Source organism: Verticillium alfalfae, genomic scaffold, assembly GCF_000150825.1.
Source record: "Verticillium alfalfae VaMs.102 supercont1.7 genomic scaffold, whole genome shotgun sequence".
NCBI lineage: Eukaryota > Fungi > Ascomycota > Sordariomycetes > Glomerellales > Plectosphaerellaceae > Verticillium > Verticillium alfalfae.
The window spans coordinates 1-17,058 of NW_003315032.1; the positions used below are offsets into that span (position 1 = coordinate 1).

General features: G+C 51.3%; 8 protein-coding genes across 8 annotated transcripts in view; 4 read left to right on the plus strand and 4 right to left on the minus strand.

Annotated features, from left to right (window-relative positions):
• Positions 1–1,480: 1,480 nt before the first annotated feature.
• Positions 1,481–2,736, minus strand: VDBG_05829 (conserved hypothetical protein; the record flags this gene model as incomplete). The annotated part of the gene is made up of 3 exons (XM_003003341.1): positions 1,481–2,225; positions 2,302–2,419; positions 2,671–2,736. The coding sequence occupies 3 exons, from the start codon at positions 2,734–2,736 to the stop codon at positions 2,179–2,181; spliced, it is 231 nt and encodes a 76-aa protein (XP_003003387.1).
• A 442-nt stretch (positions 2,737–3,178) lies between these two features.
• Positions 3,179–5,123, minus strand: VDBG_05830 (prolyl-tRNA synthetase; the record flags this gene model as incomplete). The annotated part of the gene is made up of 6 exons (XM_003003342.1): positions 3,179–4,095; positions 4,149–4,278; positions 4,337–4,419; positions 4,474–4,564; positions 4,627–4,667; positions 4,722–5,123. The coding sequence occupies 6 exons, from the start codon at positions 4,882–4,884 to the stop codon at positions 3,179–3,181; spliced, it is 1,425 nt and encodes a 474-aa protein (XP_003003388.1).
• Positions 5,124–5,419: 296 nt separating this feature from the next.
• Positions 5,420–8,756, plus strand: VDBG_05831 (ribosome biogenesis protein MAK21; the record flags this gene model as incomplete). Its single annotated transcript, XM_003003343.1, has 4 exons — positions 5,420–6,037; positions 6,098–7,221; positions 7,283–7,793; positions 7,849–8,756. The coding sequence occupies 4 exons, from the start codon at positions 5,420–5,422 to the stop codon at positions 8,644–8,646; spliced, it is 3,051 nt and encodes a 1,016-aa protein (XP_003003389.1).
• Positions 8,757–9,026: 270 nt separating this feature from the next.
• Positions 9,027–10,177, plus strand: VDBG_05832 (thioesterase family protein; the record flags this gene model as incomplete). The annotated part of the gene is made up of 3 exons (XM_003003344.1): positions 9,027–9,192; positions 9,286–10,016; positions 10,082–10,177. The coding sequence occupies 3 exons, from the start codon at positions 9,063–9,065 to the stop codon at positions 10,100–10,102; spliced, it is 882 nt and encodes a 293-aa protein (XP_003003390.1).
• Positions 10,178–10,355: 178 nt separating this feature from the next.
• Positions 10,356–11,758, plus strand: VDBG_05833 (adenylyl-sulfate kinase; the record flags this gene model as incomplete). The annotated part of the gene is made up of 3 exons (XM_003003345.1): positions 10,356–10,576; positions 10,684–10,936; positions 11,007–11,758. The coding sequence occupies 3 exons, from the start codon at positions 10,569–10,571 to the stop codon at positions 11,379–11,381; spliced, it is 636 nt and encodes a 211-aa protein (XP_003003391.1).
• On the minus strand, positions 11,628–13,025 carry VDBG_05834 (vacuolar ATP synthase subunit C; the record flags this gene model as incomplete). Its single annotated transcript, XM_003003346.1, has 5 exons — positions 11,628–11,834; positions 11,899–11,948; positions 12,017–12,482; positions 12,550–12,644; positions 12,731–13,025. 5 exons carry the CDS (start codon positions 13,023–13,025, stop codon positions 11,628–11,630), a joined length of 1,113 nt encoding a protein of 370 aa, XP_003003392.1.
• A 648-nt stretch (positions 13,026–13,673) lies between these two features.
• On the plus strand, positions 13,674–16,247 carry VDBG_05835 (conserved hypothetical protein; the record flags this gene model as incomplete). Its single annotated transcript, XM_003003347.1, has 4 exons — positions 13,674–13,700; positions 14,109–14,146; positions 14,199–14,629; positions 14,998–16,247. 4 exons carry the CDS (start codon positions 13,674–13,676, stop codon positions 16,245–16,247), a joined length of 1,746 nt encoding a protein of 581 aa, XP_003003393.1.
• Positions 16,248–16,811: 564 nt separating this feature from the next.
• Positions 16,812–17,058, minus strand: part of VDBG_05836 (Frp1) — a gene marked incomplete at both ends in the record, with an annotated part of 1,030 nt that continues 783 nt past the window's right edge. Inside the window, one exon of the mRNA XM_003003348.1 lies at positions 16,812–16,831. Coding sequence (XP_003003394.1) covers positions 16,812–16,831 — 20 coding nt within the window. The remainder of the gene's footprint in view (positions 16,832–17,058) is intronic.

Consider the following 17,058-nt stretch of genomic DNA (forward strand, 5'->3'; position numbering starts at 1 on the left):
ATTTATTTATTAATTATTAATAATCTATAATATTAAGATTATAGTATATTATCTAGTAAGCTAGCCCCTAGCTTATTATCGTATTCCTAGTAAGTTAACAGCTTACTCTTATATCTAGGTAAGCTATTACGTACTTTACTTAGTAGGTCCGTTTCTTATCTTATCGTATTTCCCGACCGCAGGGTCGTCAACTCGCGGCCACCCTGTTTCCTTAGTTATTATACTAATATAAGTCTTAGTCTTTCTAGTATTTTAATTTTATCTCTTTATCGATAGATAGTAGATTACTATCTTAATAGACTAATAGGTATTATAATAAAAAGGGATTATATATAGAGCGACTAGGAGTCTAGTTACTACTATTATTAGGACCTTACTTAGGGGTATATCAAGGGTATTATAAAAGGTTATCTCTCTATTACTATCTGTCTATAGGCTAATACCCTTATATATAGAGTGGAGTGCCTCGGACCTAGGACTCTAGCGGAGTCTTAGTCCGCTAGGAGTCCTGGGCCAGAAGCACCTTCCACGGCAGGTGCCTCTAATAGATTATCTTTTTAGAGTACTAAGAATAAGAAAGAGGCCTATTACGAGGTACTTATAGGGGACTCTTATAGACCTAATAGCTAGTATACCTTAGAAGGTGCTTATGGGGGGGTATTAGCGGTACTCACCCAGGGCTTCCAGGGCATTCACTTAATGCTATTCACCTATCGCTAGGTGGCCTATGCCCTGGCGCCTCCTATAGCTGAGTTCTAGGCACCCTCCTGCCTGCAGAATAGCTTCCTAATGCAACACCTTTCTTCTGAGCCCTTGACCCCCAACACAGCACAGTGTGGATGCCACGGCGGCAGAGCAGAGCTGGTCAAGAGACAACAGTTCCTTCGGCATACAGGAGGAAATTTCAACTCAGCCTTCATCGTCTTCTCGTCGCACACCAGAGGCAGTGACGTCGGTCTATCTAAACCACTCCTCTTACAGACTTCGGAGGCCGTGACTCGGTGTGCTGGTGTGAGCGATTGCGTGATCCCCCGCCCCCGATTTGCGAATAGCTTCGAGTTTTGTTTCCAGCAGTTGGCGATCGGCATGCTTCGCAATTGAAGACATGTCTGTACCCGCGTTGAACATGGCCTCGTGTCACCTGCTGCAACATCTGACGTCCACCTCACTCATGAAAAGTCCTTTGACTTGCTTGGTCAGCCCGGTGAAGCACATGACGGGTTCAATTTGAGTTAGTACTCAGCAGAACCGGTATCCATGCTATTGCGGATATTTCCGGTTCGCGTGCTTTGCCTCACTGTAGCTCTAACCTTCATGTAGGGATACATTTGAGCCAGGCTGGCGTTCACCCATCGGATGCAGAATACGGTCACCAGTCAGCATCTTCCGCCTCCAAACGACGGAGATGGAGTTCGACGTCGACTGCGGGGGAAGCTTGTATGAACGAGCCCTTCCATATCGCGTCGCAGGCGACCAAGACATCCAAAGCTCCCTACATCCTCGGGACGAGTGTCATCATCTCATGCTTGGACAGCTAAACAACCCCAGTGCTTAGAATCCACCTGCAGAGCCGATTTTCCACGTAGAGCGATTGGTTAGCAGCTCCATGCGTCCTTGGTCACCCTAAGCCCTGGCTTATCACCCAGATTTACCGAATATCATCACATGCCTAGGCAGTGAGCTCATAGCCAATGGACCGGTCTTACCGCGGTTTCGCACTGATGACCCCGGCGTCTTCAGCAGAAACCCAACTCTTGGAAGCATCGAGCAAGCAATCCTACGTACGGCCAGAGGATATGCTTACAAGGCTACACTTTACATTATTCAGGTGATCGAATCTCATAGCTAGAATTATAGCCGCGCCCTGGTTGATTCGCAATCAAGATGTCGTGCATCTCTACGCGGACAGCTGAATCAAGCTCCGAGAAACCATGGAAGACACGCATACGGTAAGTCCCAGTGCCCTGAATATTTGACCCGTGCTTCCTGAAACTCAACAGAACACGGCCGAGGGCAAGCTGAGAGACTTCTTCCGAGGTCCTCTCGGGTCTTCTCCGATGGTGAGAACTTATTCACAGAAGAGGCCCACCGGGAAAACCCACATGATATCGAGGAGGCGCGTTGGGTGTGGAACTCACGACAAGATGATTGACTTGGCTTTGTGCTATGGTTGAAATATTATCCAGTCTCGCTGGCTTGTCCAGCCATGACCTTTTGCCTCAGTACTGTATAATGTGTGAGAGAATATTGGTGAAAGGCGGAGGAGGGTGAGGGCGTGGCGCAATAGCAAGGAAGACGTACCGTCTTCAACACTTCTCACATTGGCAGTTTTGCGTTGCACAATAACTTCGAGGTCCTGTATGTTCTGGGCCAATTGCTGTATTTTTGCGTTGTAAAACAACTCAGCTGCGCTGCTCTCCTAGTGTCGAGTTAATCAAATGCTTTCAAAGCCGAGTCGAATGCAAATGCTGTTGCAGTGAAGTATACCTTTTCGACATAAAAGCCGGTTCCTACGTCAACAATTACGCGACCGGGGTCCGAAAGTTCGCCTCGCACATAGAGTGAGTTGGTCAAAGGAACAAGTACAGATCGCTCGCCTAGTCTGCGATGAGTATACTTCGAGTGACATGTGCATGAGCAGGAGGGAGTAGGACAGTGTCTCTAACTCACCTTCAGTCGATCCAGGGCGCGTCTTGACGATCCGCTGACATTCCTTGAATTTCCCCTGAACTGCATGCAGCTGGGCGAAAGACTGCGTTAAATGCTCAAGCTCCTCTTCGATCTGCTTCTTCACCTGGCCAAGTTGTTGAACATCCAAAGTGGAGAGATTTACTGCATACTTTGTCAATACAGAACATACTGGAGAAGACTACAGGGTATGGATACCTGTCTCACCACCTTGTGAAGCCATCTTCAGTTTGTCGACGATTATGTATTGCACTGATAACAGCGCCTCGCCTAGTCTGCCTCTTTTCTTCCTGGCACAAACGCTGTCACCGAGTGAGAACGAGAATTTGATGACTCAGGGAGACTACATGCGGGCCAATCGTGTGTGTCATTGTTGGTCGATAGCTATCCCTACCTACCTAGGCGGAGGTGCAGTAGCACACTAAAGGGGCTATGCTTCAAAGACGAAAACCGAATTGCTAGCGAGGCTTGGATCAATAATACATGGAATCTACAGCTGCCACAGTAATTCAGAAATTCTCTGCAATATATCCGACGGCTGGACGGTCTCTTTTATGCCCAACCGGCGACACTGCAACTCTATGTTCCCGGTTTTCTTCCAAACTTGCCCCAGCACGACCACAATTGGGTAGCCGGTGAGGTCGGCATCTTTCAGTTTCCATGGGAGCGAGACAGGTCGATCGTCCAGAAGGACGTCGGTGGTATGGCTCAAGCCATGCACGACGTCGTCGTAGATCTGAACCGCCTGCGCTTCCAGGCCGTCGGCAAAGACTATTTCAACCTCGTAAGGCGAAATGGCACGAGGCCATTGTAGGCCAACTGGGTCAGCGAAGTGCTCTGCGACAGCACCAATCAGACGAGACACTCCAATGCCATGGCATCCCATCTGTATGTGGGTTGATGCCCTCGCAGCTGATGTATCCGCACTTTGCGAATCTCCCTGCGAAGTCGTTGGGAGTGCAATACGGGCACCAAGAGGTTCTGAATAGCGAGTACCCAGGTGAAAAGTGTGACCGACCTCGAGTGCTTCCTTTACCTCAAGGGTCCCAGCCTCGCATTTGGGGCAATGTTGAGCATCCATGGCGCTGTCATTTGCGGGCTGCTCGGCGATATCTGAATTCACCGCGAACTCGCAGTTGTTACACTTCATTATCAGATCTTCGCCGATCGGGGAGGTGAAATGGTACTCGTGACTTAAATCTCCGCCCATGTCGCCTGACCCAGCCCTGGCTTTAACAACAGGAAGGCCAAGCGAACCGAAGAACGATGCATATGCACCTTGCACCTGCTCGTATGTCTGTATGGCAGCAGATGTATCCACGTCAAACGTATATAGATCTTTCATGGTGAACTCTCGAGTCCGCAGCAAACCATGGCGGGGTCTAAGTTCGTCTCGGTATTTACGAGCTGACCTTGAGTCAGTTTCTCCATTCACCAACAGCATCCGGAAAGCTACTTACTCGTTTGATATAGGCGGAGTGGGAGCTCTTTGTATGACTTGACAGACTGAGCCACCAGTGAAGTCACCTCTTCTTCATGCGTAGGAGCAAGCATGTAGTCAGCTCCCCTGCGGTCCTGGAAGTTGAAAAGCTACATACCCAATCAGATATTCAAGACAAGTCCTGGCCGACATAAACAAGTCACATACCTCTGAACCTAGTTTCTCGTAGCGACCGCTCTGTTGCCATAGCTTCTTGGAGGTGATGGAAGACAAGGCAACCCGGGATGCGCCTGGTTAAGTTAGCTGTATGGTGCTTTGGGTGGCAATCCATTTGCGTTACCCACCCAGGCTTTGCATGTATTTGTCAATCAGAGACTCTAGTTTGCTTTGGATGCGGTAGCCCATAGGAAGAAGATGAAAGATGCCTGAATGCGACTAAGGTATCGTAGTTTAGCGGTACTCGATGGAGAGACATGAACGGAAGGGGGCAAACTCACCTGGCGAAGGAGTCCAGCTCTGATCAACTTATCGTGAGCTCCTACATCATAGTATTAGTATGCGTAGCCACTGTTGTGTTTTTCAGTGAGCGCACTTTCTGTCCCCCCTGCGGTCCGTCCACCTGTAGGAGTCCACATGGCTGTTAGGCGCTGGCGTTGGTCTGCACCAGCATGACACTGATGATAGGAACGAGTGGAACCCCGAATCAATGCTCTCGAGAAAGTAGACGTTTCCACGTTTGGTCTGAGAGGAAACATCGTGCAAAAGTGTTACGCTTGGCGTGACTCTGTAACCTTAAACGGAGAAGAAGATGCCACACGAGTTTGTTGAAAGGCAAGGAGAGGATACACCCGCGCGATTGAAGAAAGTTCGAGTGAGCCTTGCCAGCAACAGTTGCTCCCGGTTACCGCACGCCAAGTATTCCCCAAGGCACAAAGAGATCGTCTGGTTCAGCCATGGCTCCGGGTTGGGCCTCAAAGTGGTAGCTTTGGTAAGATGAGCGTCTCACAAATACAACGCGCGATATGGAAGGCCCGAGCTTCTGAACACCCTTTATTTACTGGGCGACCCATGTGGCTTTAGTGCATGGATTATACCCCACTACTACATGGTGCCCCGCTAAAAAGTTCTGGTTGTCGAAACTTTTTCCCATCTGCAGGGCGCCCTACATCACCCAAGCCATCCTCGTCACCTAGTTGTGATAACGACCGGTCAAGAGCACACTGTGCTTCGTTCACGCTGTCACATATCTCCTGAGTACGTGGAGGTCACGGCGAAAGAACGCCCTTGAAAATGTCCGGCGCAAAGGGGCCCCGGGCGGCTGACCTGAAGCCTCAACCCCAGCAATCGGCTGGCAGGGCACTTTCAGATACAACCTCCCCTAACGATCGCCAACCTCCGAAGAGTGGCAAGGCAAGTAAAAGAAAACACCAGCAAGACGAGAAAGCCTCAAACACGGGTTCCAAGAGGAAGCGGCCGACCACGCAACAAAGCTCTTCGGCCAAACCTGTTGATGCGGTTGGGCACGGTGGCGCTACCCAGAGAACGGATGCTTCAAACCTCCAATCAGCGCTTTTGGACGAGATATTGGCATTGGGGGGCAATGAAGAGGATCTCGAACTCATTGGAGACCTGGAATCCGAATCGGAGACAGAGGGCTTAGCTCTCGACAATCGGTTCACGGACGACAGTAAATTGCGCGAGGATTTACGGGCTCTCGCCTCTCAGCTTGGGCTTGAGGGGCTTGACCCAAACGTTGACGAGGAAGAGGCTTCCGAGATCGATGAGACCCGAGAAGACTTCAAGCCGGGCGAGCCACAGGATGAAACACGGGCAGCTTCGTCGACAACTGTATTCTCACGAGACACGCATGCTTCAGCAAAGAAGGACAATGGCCTTAGGAAGCAGTTCGTGAGCTCTGTCCCTCCCTAATATATTGACGCAAAACATTGACCATTCTTCTTGTCGCAGAAATTCGAACCTCGCGCAGACTGGCACGCAGTACAACTAAGCCCTTTGCCCGAACCAATCTCGGATGAAATCGACCCCTACATTGGTGCTGTTGAGAGTCTCAAGGCCCACGCCCGTGTACTCCTCGATGATGACGCCAACGCATACAGCAAAAGCGTCTTGGCATCCTCATCACACAAATTCCTCTCCACCATCATGGCATCTGGAACACTGACGGACAAGGTGTCGGCCCTCACCCTAGCCATTCAGGAATCTCCCCTCCACAACATCAAGGCATTTGATGCGCTGATGAGCCTCGCTTCTAAGCGTAGTCGCGGGCAGGCCATTGGTGCCTTAGGCGCCCTCGTGGATTTGCTCGGCCCAGGCCTCATTCTGCCCTCTAGCCGCCGGCTAAAAACGTTTCACTCCCAGCGAGGATTGTTAGGGGTTCTCCAGAAGCACAACATTCGCCGTTGGACTACGTCACAACAGCTTCCCGGCGCACTGACAGAAGCCCACCTTATTGGATGGGCCTACGAAGATTGGTTGAAGGCTACGTATTTTCAAATCATTCAGTATCTTGAGGTTTGGTGCGGGGACGAAATCGAATACTCACGAACACGGTCCCTGGATTTCGTCTTTGCGCTCCTCAAAGACAAGCCCGAGCAGGAAACGAATCTCTTAAGACTTCTTGTCAACAAGCTTGGTGATAGAGATCGCAAAATCTCATCAAGGGCCTCGTATCTTTTACTGCAACTGCAAAATTCCCACCCAGGAATGAAGCTTGTGGTCATCCGGGCTGTTGAACAGGAAGTACTGCTCCGCCCTGGCCAAAGCTCTCGTGCCAAGTACTACGCTGTCGGTACGCTCAACCAGACAATCCTCAGTACTCGCGACCCTAAGACTGCGGAAACTCTCTTAAGCTGCTACTTTGAGATATTTGTCACCTTGCTGAAGGGCTCCGTGCTGGGACGAGAAGACGCACCCAAGGATGATTCTACTTCAGGAGTCCGTGGTCGAAGTCAACGTGGCAAACCAAAGACGGTGACACCTCCAACTGAGCGTGACGCGGTTGAGAAGCTTGTCTCGGCCGTCCTAACCGGCATTAACCGTGCTGCCCCTTTCCTACCAGCCAATGATCCAATGTAAGTATTCGTTGCGTATTGTCTAGTTTGCTTGTTTAGTTTTACTGACCGGACTCTGTAGAATGGAGGCACACATTGACACCCTTTTCCGAATCGCCCACTCGGCAAATTTCAACACTAGTGTACAAGCCCTTATTCTGATTCAGCAGTTGTCATCAACACGCCATGTCGCTCATGATAGGTTCTATCGGACTCTTTATGAGTCCCTTCTCGACCCACGACTTACTACATCATCCAAGCAGGCACTATATCTTAATCTTTTGCTTCGCTCACTGAAAGAAGACGTCGACACTCGTCGCGTCAAGGCATTCGTCAAAAGGATGCTACAGATTTTAGGCCTCCACCAGCCCTCATTTGCATGCGGGATATTGTACATCGTACTTCAGCTTCGCCTGCAGTTCCCAGATCTTCGGGCACTACTTGAAGATGCTGAAGAACATGGGGACGCCGAGGTTGCTGCATCCGCCACACCTGGGGACCTATCCAACGTCGTCACCTCGCCCACAGACTATGATGGCCGAAAGAGAGACCCGGAACATAGCAATGCGCAAAATAGTTGCCTCTGGGAAATTGTAAGTTTTTTTTTCCTAACCATAATCTTGCATAGGCGCTGACTAGCTTGTACAGGCACCGCTATTGTGGCATTTCCACCCTTCAGTGCCAGTTTTAGCGCTCAGCGTCATTGATAGCGATGAAACCGTACAGAAACCAGACCTGGAGAGCCACAGCCTGATCCGTTTCTTAGACAAGTTTGTCTACCGCAATCCGAAAGCGACAGAGGCAAACCGGGGTGTCTCCATCATGCAACCACTCCAAGGATCATCGGATGCATCCAATATATACCTTGGAAAGAAGCATGGGGCGTCAACCACAACCATTAACCATCCCAACTTCTGGAATAAGAAGATTGAGCAGGTTGCAGCCGACGACGTCTTCTTCCATCATTACTTCGAGCATACCGGCAAGCAGTCGAAGTCGCAGGTACCATCGCGCATCGAACCGTTAGGAGACTCGGACAACGAAGATGAGGATGAAATCTGGAAGGCGCTTACAGCATCGCATCCTGATGGGCCCGTTGATGAGAGCGATGGATCCGATCTTGATCTCGACGGTTTTGACGACGACAGTGATGATGCTCAGGGCGCCAGCGATCTCTTTGCTGATGAATCCCTCAGCGAAGGCGACGACGCAAATGAGGGTGAAAGTGATATCGACACCGACGACGACGACGTAAACGGCGGGGTTGAGATGCTCGGCCCAGTGAACCAGGCTTCTGACGAGGACAGCAACGCTGATGTTGACTCCAGCGACAAGAAGAGGGAGTCTGAGACTAGGTCCGCTCGTCGGAAGAGGCTCAAGAGTCTTCCCATGTTTGCCTCTGTAGATGATTACGCGGACATGTTGGGCGAGGAGGAGGACATGTAAGCTAAACTGTGCATCAATTGCAGGAGCCGGGAAGGCGAGAATGAATAGACTATGTTCGAATTCAATAAGGATATATGTGCATGGCAAGAATAGTCATTCAGGCTGACGTCGACCTTGAGGTGTTCACACGAGAATGCACGTGTCGCAAAATGCATGACTTCAATCCGAGACTGGCTACCACTGTGGTATGACGAGTGCTTGTACGTACCAAATAGGTGGCTTGGCGAGTGCAGGGAGCCGAGGCATTGGAAAGTAAGGACCGATAAGATGTCTCGATAAGACAAGTTGCGGCAGACGGGCCCACTCAAGTACAGGTTAGCATCTTGTTGCCATCCGCGGAGTTGACCTCGCCCTCCGTGTTGTATTCCAAGTTCGAACTCACAATCGATATCATAAAAGCTCCAGGGTATGCAAAGATGCTACGAAGAGCTTTGATTAAGCCCTGGCTTTCGAATGGTTCAGCTGCTAAGTCCATCATATGCGGACCCCAGACACCAGTCCCGGCTGCGCTGGGTGTTCGCTACTATCAGTCGCTCGGGACAGGAGGTAAGTTCGTGATTCAAGTCATCTCCCTCGATCCTTCCCCATTGCACAACGCGTTATGATTACGGATATCACTGACCTGTCGAAAAGCCTCAGGTAATATCAATGCACAAGGGCCACCGAAGTCGCGATCCCGACTACGCAAAATCCTGAACATTGGTTTCTTTGGATTCGCATTCGCTAGTCTGGGCTTTTTCGTTGCTGTCAGCCCCGCCCTTCTGAACCTCTCGGCCATAGCGCAGTCTGCAAACAAAAAACCCCAGACGTTTGTACCAGAGAATGAAGAAACAGCTGTTGTGGATGCCACAATCAACAACCACCCGCTCGCGGCTGCTTTACGAAGCAGGCCAGAAATGACAGAATCGCGCCCACATATGAAGTTTCCAGAGGTTTTCCGCAAACAAAACCTCACCGGAGGCACGCTTCTTGGGCCCGGCCGACTGACTGTGCCCCCAATCATGTGGTTGGAAGAAGGTGGCAATTCCTCGGTGACTATCATGCATCTTGGGACGGATATGTGTGGACACCCAAGAATCGTACATGGAGGACTGTTGGCGACTCTTCTTGACGAAGGTCTCGCCAGGTGCTGTTTCGATGCTTTACCCAGCAAGGTGGCTGTCACAGCCCGACTCGAGGTCAACTACAGAAAGCCCACACCAGCAGGCACATTCGTGGTACTTCGGGCAGAAACCCAGCGAGTGGAGGGCAGAAAGGCGTGGGTCGCAGGCCGTATCGAGACCTTGGTGGACGAAACCAAGGGCGAAAAGCCAGTCGTTCTTGTCGAGGCAAATGGTCTTTTCATCTCACCAAAGGCAGGCTTCTCCACGGTAGGACGGCGCCCTCACCCTCGAAGCTTGAATGCTGAGCAACCGACGCTAATGGTCTCCTGCAGCTGCTGTCCAAATTCACGTGATGCTCTAATTGCGTACTGCAGGCTTACTCGCACAGGGCGTATTGTATTGGACTTAGAGAGAGCAAGATGTCATTTAGAAGCTGTGAGACGGCCGGCATCGGCTTTGCTAGCGCGCCCCGTCTACAAAACTCCCCTCTTGCGCCATCGCCCAAAAAAAGCTCTCCCATTGACCTCCACCAATTAGCACAACGGCGTCCCGCCATCGCCCCTCCCACTCTTGACGTGACCGAGGGGTGGGGCTTTGAGACCACCCAGTTAAGGCAGTGAGCTGTTACCTCACCAGCTAGGCAACATGTAAAAGAGGGCTCTCTGAGAAGTGTGACCATGCAGACATCTTCTTCGCATAGTAGTCAATCGCATTGAAGTCGACCCATATTGTCTGTTTGTTGCTTCCCACACGACTTCCACTACCTTATCAGCCAAGAACTCTACGCAGAGAAACGTCTAAAGAATTCAAGAAATCATCATGGCTACGTATGACGCACGACCCTATTCTAGTAGGAGCGGTTACTAAGTCGCGTGCCGTTGTCACATCCTCACTTCGTTGATCCATTTCACTGACAGGCTATACCATCATTCAGGAACATCACCTGGCATGCCTCCCTGTCTCGCCAAGAGCGAAATGAGCTCCGCGGTCAGAAGGGCTTCACCATCTGGTTGACAGGTCTGTCGGCTTCGGGCAAGTCGACAGTCGCGACTGCTCTTGAACAGCACCTTATCCATCTCGGGCTTGCTGCCTACCGTCTGGACGGCGACAATGTGCGCTTTGGCCTGAATAAAGACTTGGGGTTTTCGGAAAAGGACCGCAACGAGAACATTCGTAGGATTGCTGAGGTGAGCTTGTCCTGGACTGTGCTCCTAACATGGCCACGTCTGAAGCTAATTCACGACAATACTTGCTCAGGTTGCAAAGCTGTTTGCGGATTCCTCTACCATTGCGATTACCTCCTTTATTTCTCCGTATCGCGCCGATCGCGACACCGCACGCGAGCTGCACGCCCAGGCCAGCCAGGGCGAGGGTCATGCCATCCCTTTCATCGAAGTATTTGTTGACGTTCCTCTCGAGGTCGCCGAGCAGCGGGACCCCAAGGGTCTATACAAGAAGGCTCGTGCTGGCGAGATCAAGGAATTCACCGGCATCACCGCACCCTATGAGGAGCCACTGAACCCCGAGATTCGTATCCATACTGATAAGTCCTCTGTCGAGGAATGCGTCAGCGAGATTACGCAGTGGTTGAGCTCCAAAGGTCTAATCGCTACGAAGCAGCCGGAGGCTTGAAGTCTTTGCCAGCTTTGTTCGCCTCAGCCCCCTCATCTCGTTTGGTGTTATAATCATCGCAAAGGTTGCCGCACCGCATGGACTAGCAAATTGTTTTGCGCCAAGTACAAACGGATTGAACGGCATAGGAAGTCGACGGACGTCGATAATTGATATATTCATCTTCAATACAATGCCAGGTCACTAGTGTGTAGAACAAGAGAGCAGCCAGCATAAGCCGCTTGATCATTGCTTGATGCGGCCGTCTCAAGGCAGCTCAAACTCGTAGTAGACGTAAGCCGTATACTCAGTGCCGTCGGCACCTCCAACGCCGGCAGCAGCCATCTCAGATGACAGTGCTGCATCGTCTTTGGTCACCCTGCCACGCTTATCTCTTCCGAAGGCGTTGCCACCTAGGTAAGAGTAATTGGAATCAAGCGCAGCCCTGACCTTGGACGACAACTTTGGCGTGGTCTGAAATCATGCTCGTCAGCATATTGGGCAGCAAATTGGACCGTGAGTGGCAAATTTCACTTACTTTGACCAGAGCCGAGACGTAGTCCAGTGGAGGCCGTAGCGAAGAACAGCCTCGACAAAAACGCGTAGGGTCAAAACATGCAGCCAGATCATAACGCTCTCGCTCCACCCAGTCCTACCCATACGAAGAGCCTCACCCCAAACCTTCTTCTCCTCGCGCGCGACTCGGTCGAGTTCCCGCTGCTCCTCTTCCTTGCCGCCCTCAACATATTTATACTGACGCGGGGTCCACTTTTGCTCGCGACATTTCTGTAGGAATTCGGTGCTCGTCTTCTTGAAGGTTGTCACGGCAAAAAGAACGAATTCGTCGTCCTGTGCTACTACCACCGCTGAGCGTGGGACGACCATGGGCGCCAATGTCTCGTAACCCTTCTGGAAGTCCTTTTTAGCGTTGGAAGGCACGACAATCAAGTGTGTTTCCAAGTACTCTGAATCTTTGACAAGCAAGGCCGGGTCGACAACGGGTGTGAGAGATTTTGTGGAGAGGTTGCCCGTTTGCTTGCGCTGCAAGGTCGTGAAGTTGGTCTTGACCGAGTTATACTGGTTGAACTTTGTCTTGACATCGTTGTCGCTCGTGACAAGTTCCTGTGAGCAAGTTTCAGTACGAACGAATCAAGAATGTATGTCATGTAATCGACCCAGCCGCCCCTACCTTCTGCAGAATATCCACCAGTTCACCCAGAGGCCTATCGGCACGATATCTGACCTTGTTCCAGACAAAGGAGTTGATGTAATGATCTGTGGGTTCTATGAAACAGAAATGTCAAAAACAGTCGGTGTAGGTTGTGGAATAGACATATCCTCTTCGAAGCCAATATATTTGAAGTACTTACTGTCGTTGACCATCTTCTGCTGGCTGATCTTGTCATCGTCTCCATCCAAGATCGTACGCAGGGAGTCGGCTACTTTGGCTACCACAGTCTCACAAGCTGCCTCCAACTTAGTCAAGTCATCTGCTTGCTGCACTAAAGCATCAAGAGTCCCGATCTTGAAGTCGGGTATGGCAAAAGCCTGCGTGGAACCGTTGTCGGGAGAAATTTTTGCTGACAGCTCTGATAAAGCGCCATTTTTGCTGCTTGAGTCAAATATACCCTGAGGGAGAGACACCAGGAGGTATTTGGTTGGCATCTTTGCTGTCGTTCTCGTTGTCACGCGATTTGTTCAACAATTGGCCATGCGCAATGCGTGATTGCGACGCAACCCAGTTGAAGGGTAACTTGGCAACAGATAAGTTAGGCTCCGGCGAACCACTGATGGTTGAAAGCAATGAACGCTGTGTCTTTTCGCGAAATGTCTTATGGAAAACTCGAATCGATGCTACATTAAGTGACGGATTAGCAGTCTGTATTTCGTCGACACGATGCATCTTTGTTGGTTGTACTCAGCTACCTTACAAAGGGGAGTAACTGACAGAATGGGACTGTTCAAGCTTAGAATAGTTGTTCGGCTGATTCCGCAGAAGCCCTTTGTGCAAGGAAATACGGGATCTGGTTATTCGAATATAATGGCATGCCAGGTGAAGGCACGTGAAACGAAGTGTCGTTGTTGACTACGGAGTAAGGTAGCTCCAGTCTGGAGACGCAACGCCAGTGCGGGCGGTACCATAGAACTGACTGCTGCGGGATGACGACGGAGCTCAGAGGGACTCGGGTGGAGCCTGATTGCTTCATAGACCAACCCACCCCACCCCACCCGGCACCAAGTTGAAGAAGCCTGCATTACCTAAGACCTGGAGTACACCCGTGTAGGTACCTATTTCTGATTATTTCCGCCCACATGACCAGCAGTACTTCGAAACTCTTAGTACGTAGCTAGTAAGCCGCCTCGCTTGTTCATGGGATCTCGCATATAATGCCATCCACCAAAACACACGCGAACAAGTCAGCTGGATATTGTCGACGACCAACGATCTCACTAACATTGGCATTGGCTTCGTATCGTATTGTGGCCCAACAATGATGCCCAGTCTTTGCCGACTTGAAAAGTCGCTGTTCTGTCTGCGTAAGCAACGAGCTGGCTCTGAGCATCACCACGACCGTAAGACAACTCGCCCGTGGATGATGCGCCCTGCCTATCAAGTGGCCGCTCATCCGTTTGCTGTGAACGAGGATTGTCGTATCATCCACCGACCGAGCGCACTGTTTGATACGGTTGCACACTCCCCGAAGGACGGTTGAGTGCTAGGCATAGTACAATCGCCTGATTGACCAGACCTTCATTGATAGCCTGAGCAATGGCATCGCAACCTGGTATGCGCTCAGCTCTGGTTAATGACATAACGACCGGATATTGTGCTCATAGTTATCTTATCCGCCATCTTTTAGATCTTGTCACATTACACTGCGCGCAACCGCAGCAACCCATCTCGACCGATGTAGGCCTTGCCTCAGCCAGATCGACCCCAACACTGACTACGGAAACCGGTTCTCCCGTACAGCAGCTTAGCCGGCATCATGGTAGCCGCGTCCGAAGTGCGATTCCGAGCAAGCTCATAGGCAAAACTGATGCGAAGAAAGGCAACTTTGGTGTCATGGTCATTGATTTCGATACACAAACGGCGGCAGCTGAGCGCAGCGCTGCGGCTAAACGCACGAGTGAAAGTACTGCCTTGCGTGCAAAGATCGCCTTTCAGCATGGTTACGTCCCATTATCCCAGAGGAAACTCCAACAAGATTGCCCTTCTCTCGCCGGGCCGCCTGCTGGTCCAACGCGCCGCCTGTTCGTGGCGGCGGGTATGCAGCCGTCCCTGCCACCGCACTCCGTGATCCTGGTGGCTCAACTGACGCAACGAAATCAAAACTGAGCAGCTCGTCTTTGACACTCTTCGAGCTACATCCTATCATGTGTAGATCAAATTTGTAAGCTCTGGCTTCTTGGAGGCATACCTGGCGCACCGTGCCCAACCTCAGACCTTGGGTTCCCACAGAGCCATGTGCCAATGGTCCGGGATCGCTGTTTGTGGGTTGGCTTTCCGAAATCTTCCCCCCTTTGGAATCTATCCCATATGCTACGCAGAGGCGCCCGAAGGGGCGGCCGAAAGGAAGCAAGACGACGAGATTCCGGAGAGATAAGGGACCCGGCAAGTCAATTAAGGCATTAGGGTCACGCCGAACGAAGCAGTATCCTTTCTCGTCGGCCGGAAACCCCGATGATATTTGGGTGGATGTCGATGAAACTGCGGGAGCTGGCGAAGACGTCGCCGAAAATGAGTCCGTTGTCATGCCATCAGACCCCCGACCACAAGTTCTTGCTCCCAGTCTGCACACATCAACTCGAGGTGCGGCAAATCTGCCGACACCAAGGCGCAGGGGTCGGCCCAAGGGATCCAAAAATCGCCCGAAGGTATCGGCTATCTCCAATTCAGCGACCTTTGTGAGCCAAGAGACCACCAACCTGGCTGCTTCTGCTCCCCTTGAAGATCATCGCGTCGAGCATCAAAAATTAGTATCAACCATCAAAAGGCCCGGCCCTGGTCGACCTAAAGGCTCCAAGAATAGACCAAAGCACACCGATAGTAGCAATGTGCAGTCAGCGACCAAGAGTAACGAGCTTGGCAGCGCGCATCAGTCGGAGTCCTCCGTAGGTCTCGTTTTTCTACACGATGATCGACAGCGTCCTACAGAGTCCCTTGTGCGGGACGCTTCATTCGTAGCAAATGCGTTCCAACCACCGAGCCTCGCAGGCCACGACGCACCCACAAAGACCCGCCCGAAGCCTCTAAAGAGAGGGAGAACAGGATCATTTCAGGATGTTGAAAACCTCGCCGAGTTCGGTGACAACCTCACTATCGCCGAGCAATCAATGTGTCCCGATGGTACTCCTGTGATGCAAGAGCCATCTCATCCACTGCGCACTGGCCTTCCTCCACAAAACGCCGATGGTCCGAATCGAAAGAGGTACAGACATTCCAGGGTCACCCAAGACCAGCCAGGTTCGAAAAGACATGGCTTAGCTACGAGCCATGAGCAATCCCTCGATGTCCAACTTCCTAGCAGACCTGATCGAAACCAGTACCATGCATCATACAGGCATATACAAAACACTTCAGGCTTGGATAAGGACCCCGGCGATGAGGAAACCTCACACAACCGGTTAGGGGTAGCTTATGGCCATGTGCGACCCCACCTACAATCTCCGGGTCGTGCACAGCAGCATCGATCAGCCATTCCGCAGGAATATCGTACGGATAGGCCAGGCTTGCCTCAACCTATCCGGCCAGGGAGCTACCATTTGGGGCGAGTAACTCAAAACTTGCAGCGCGATTTCCAAGTCGACAGTACGGAACTGAAAAACCCATCCGCTATGGACAGCAACACTCACAGCACTGCAAGCATGTCTGCCAGAGCTTGACCAGTCCTGGGCAGCTGTAAAACAACGCCCAGTGTCGCGAAGCCTCCTACACCCAGGAATCATATCTCCCAGGATTGCGGGGCCCATATTACTGTCGCATCTACGACACCAAAATCACAGTTTGGGCCGCGTGGCGGGCTCTGTGTTGTCATCAGAAGCTGACTACCGAAGCCACGGAGTACAGACCTCTGCACAGCAACAGACCAATGACTTTCAAACTCAAAACCGTAGGCAACACGTGTCCCATGCTCGAGATTCAAGAGGTTCAGCCTTTCTCAACTTTGCAGGCGCGACATTTACCGGCCTTGGACGTTCCGAGGCAGCTGGCACATACGCAACGATAGAAACAAATGAGCCGTCCTATGCCGCTAGTAGTCACTTGCATCATGGGGTGTCACTCTCCTTGCCGGCTCCCTTGGCTTCTTACACGGGGGCAAAAAACCACGGAAGCTAAAAATCACGGATTTGAATCCAGCATAGCGGGCCAGGGCGTAACGCAAGAACGCACGGGGGTGGACAAAACAATACTGTCTAGCTTCCTTTTAATTTGGATGGTACTCCGTGCTAGTGGCCTGCCGCGTTTTCTATCAGATACCAGTTTTGAATTATACCCACTGCAACTCAATCCTTGCTTCGGAGCGAGATTTGATGACGACACAGGTGAACAAAGTAACGTTGTTAATGCAAGGTATCTATCCAAGGGGCTGGAATCCCCCCTCCGCCATGATGCTAATTGATCCCGACTCCATGGCCTTATATCCTTGGCCGCTTTCCTGAAACGATTCCACCTCAAACGCCCAATGAATGCGAA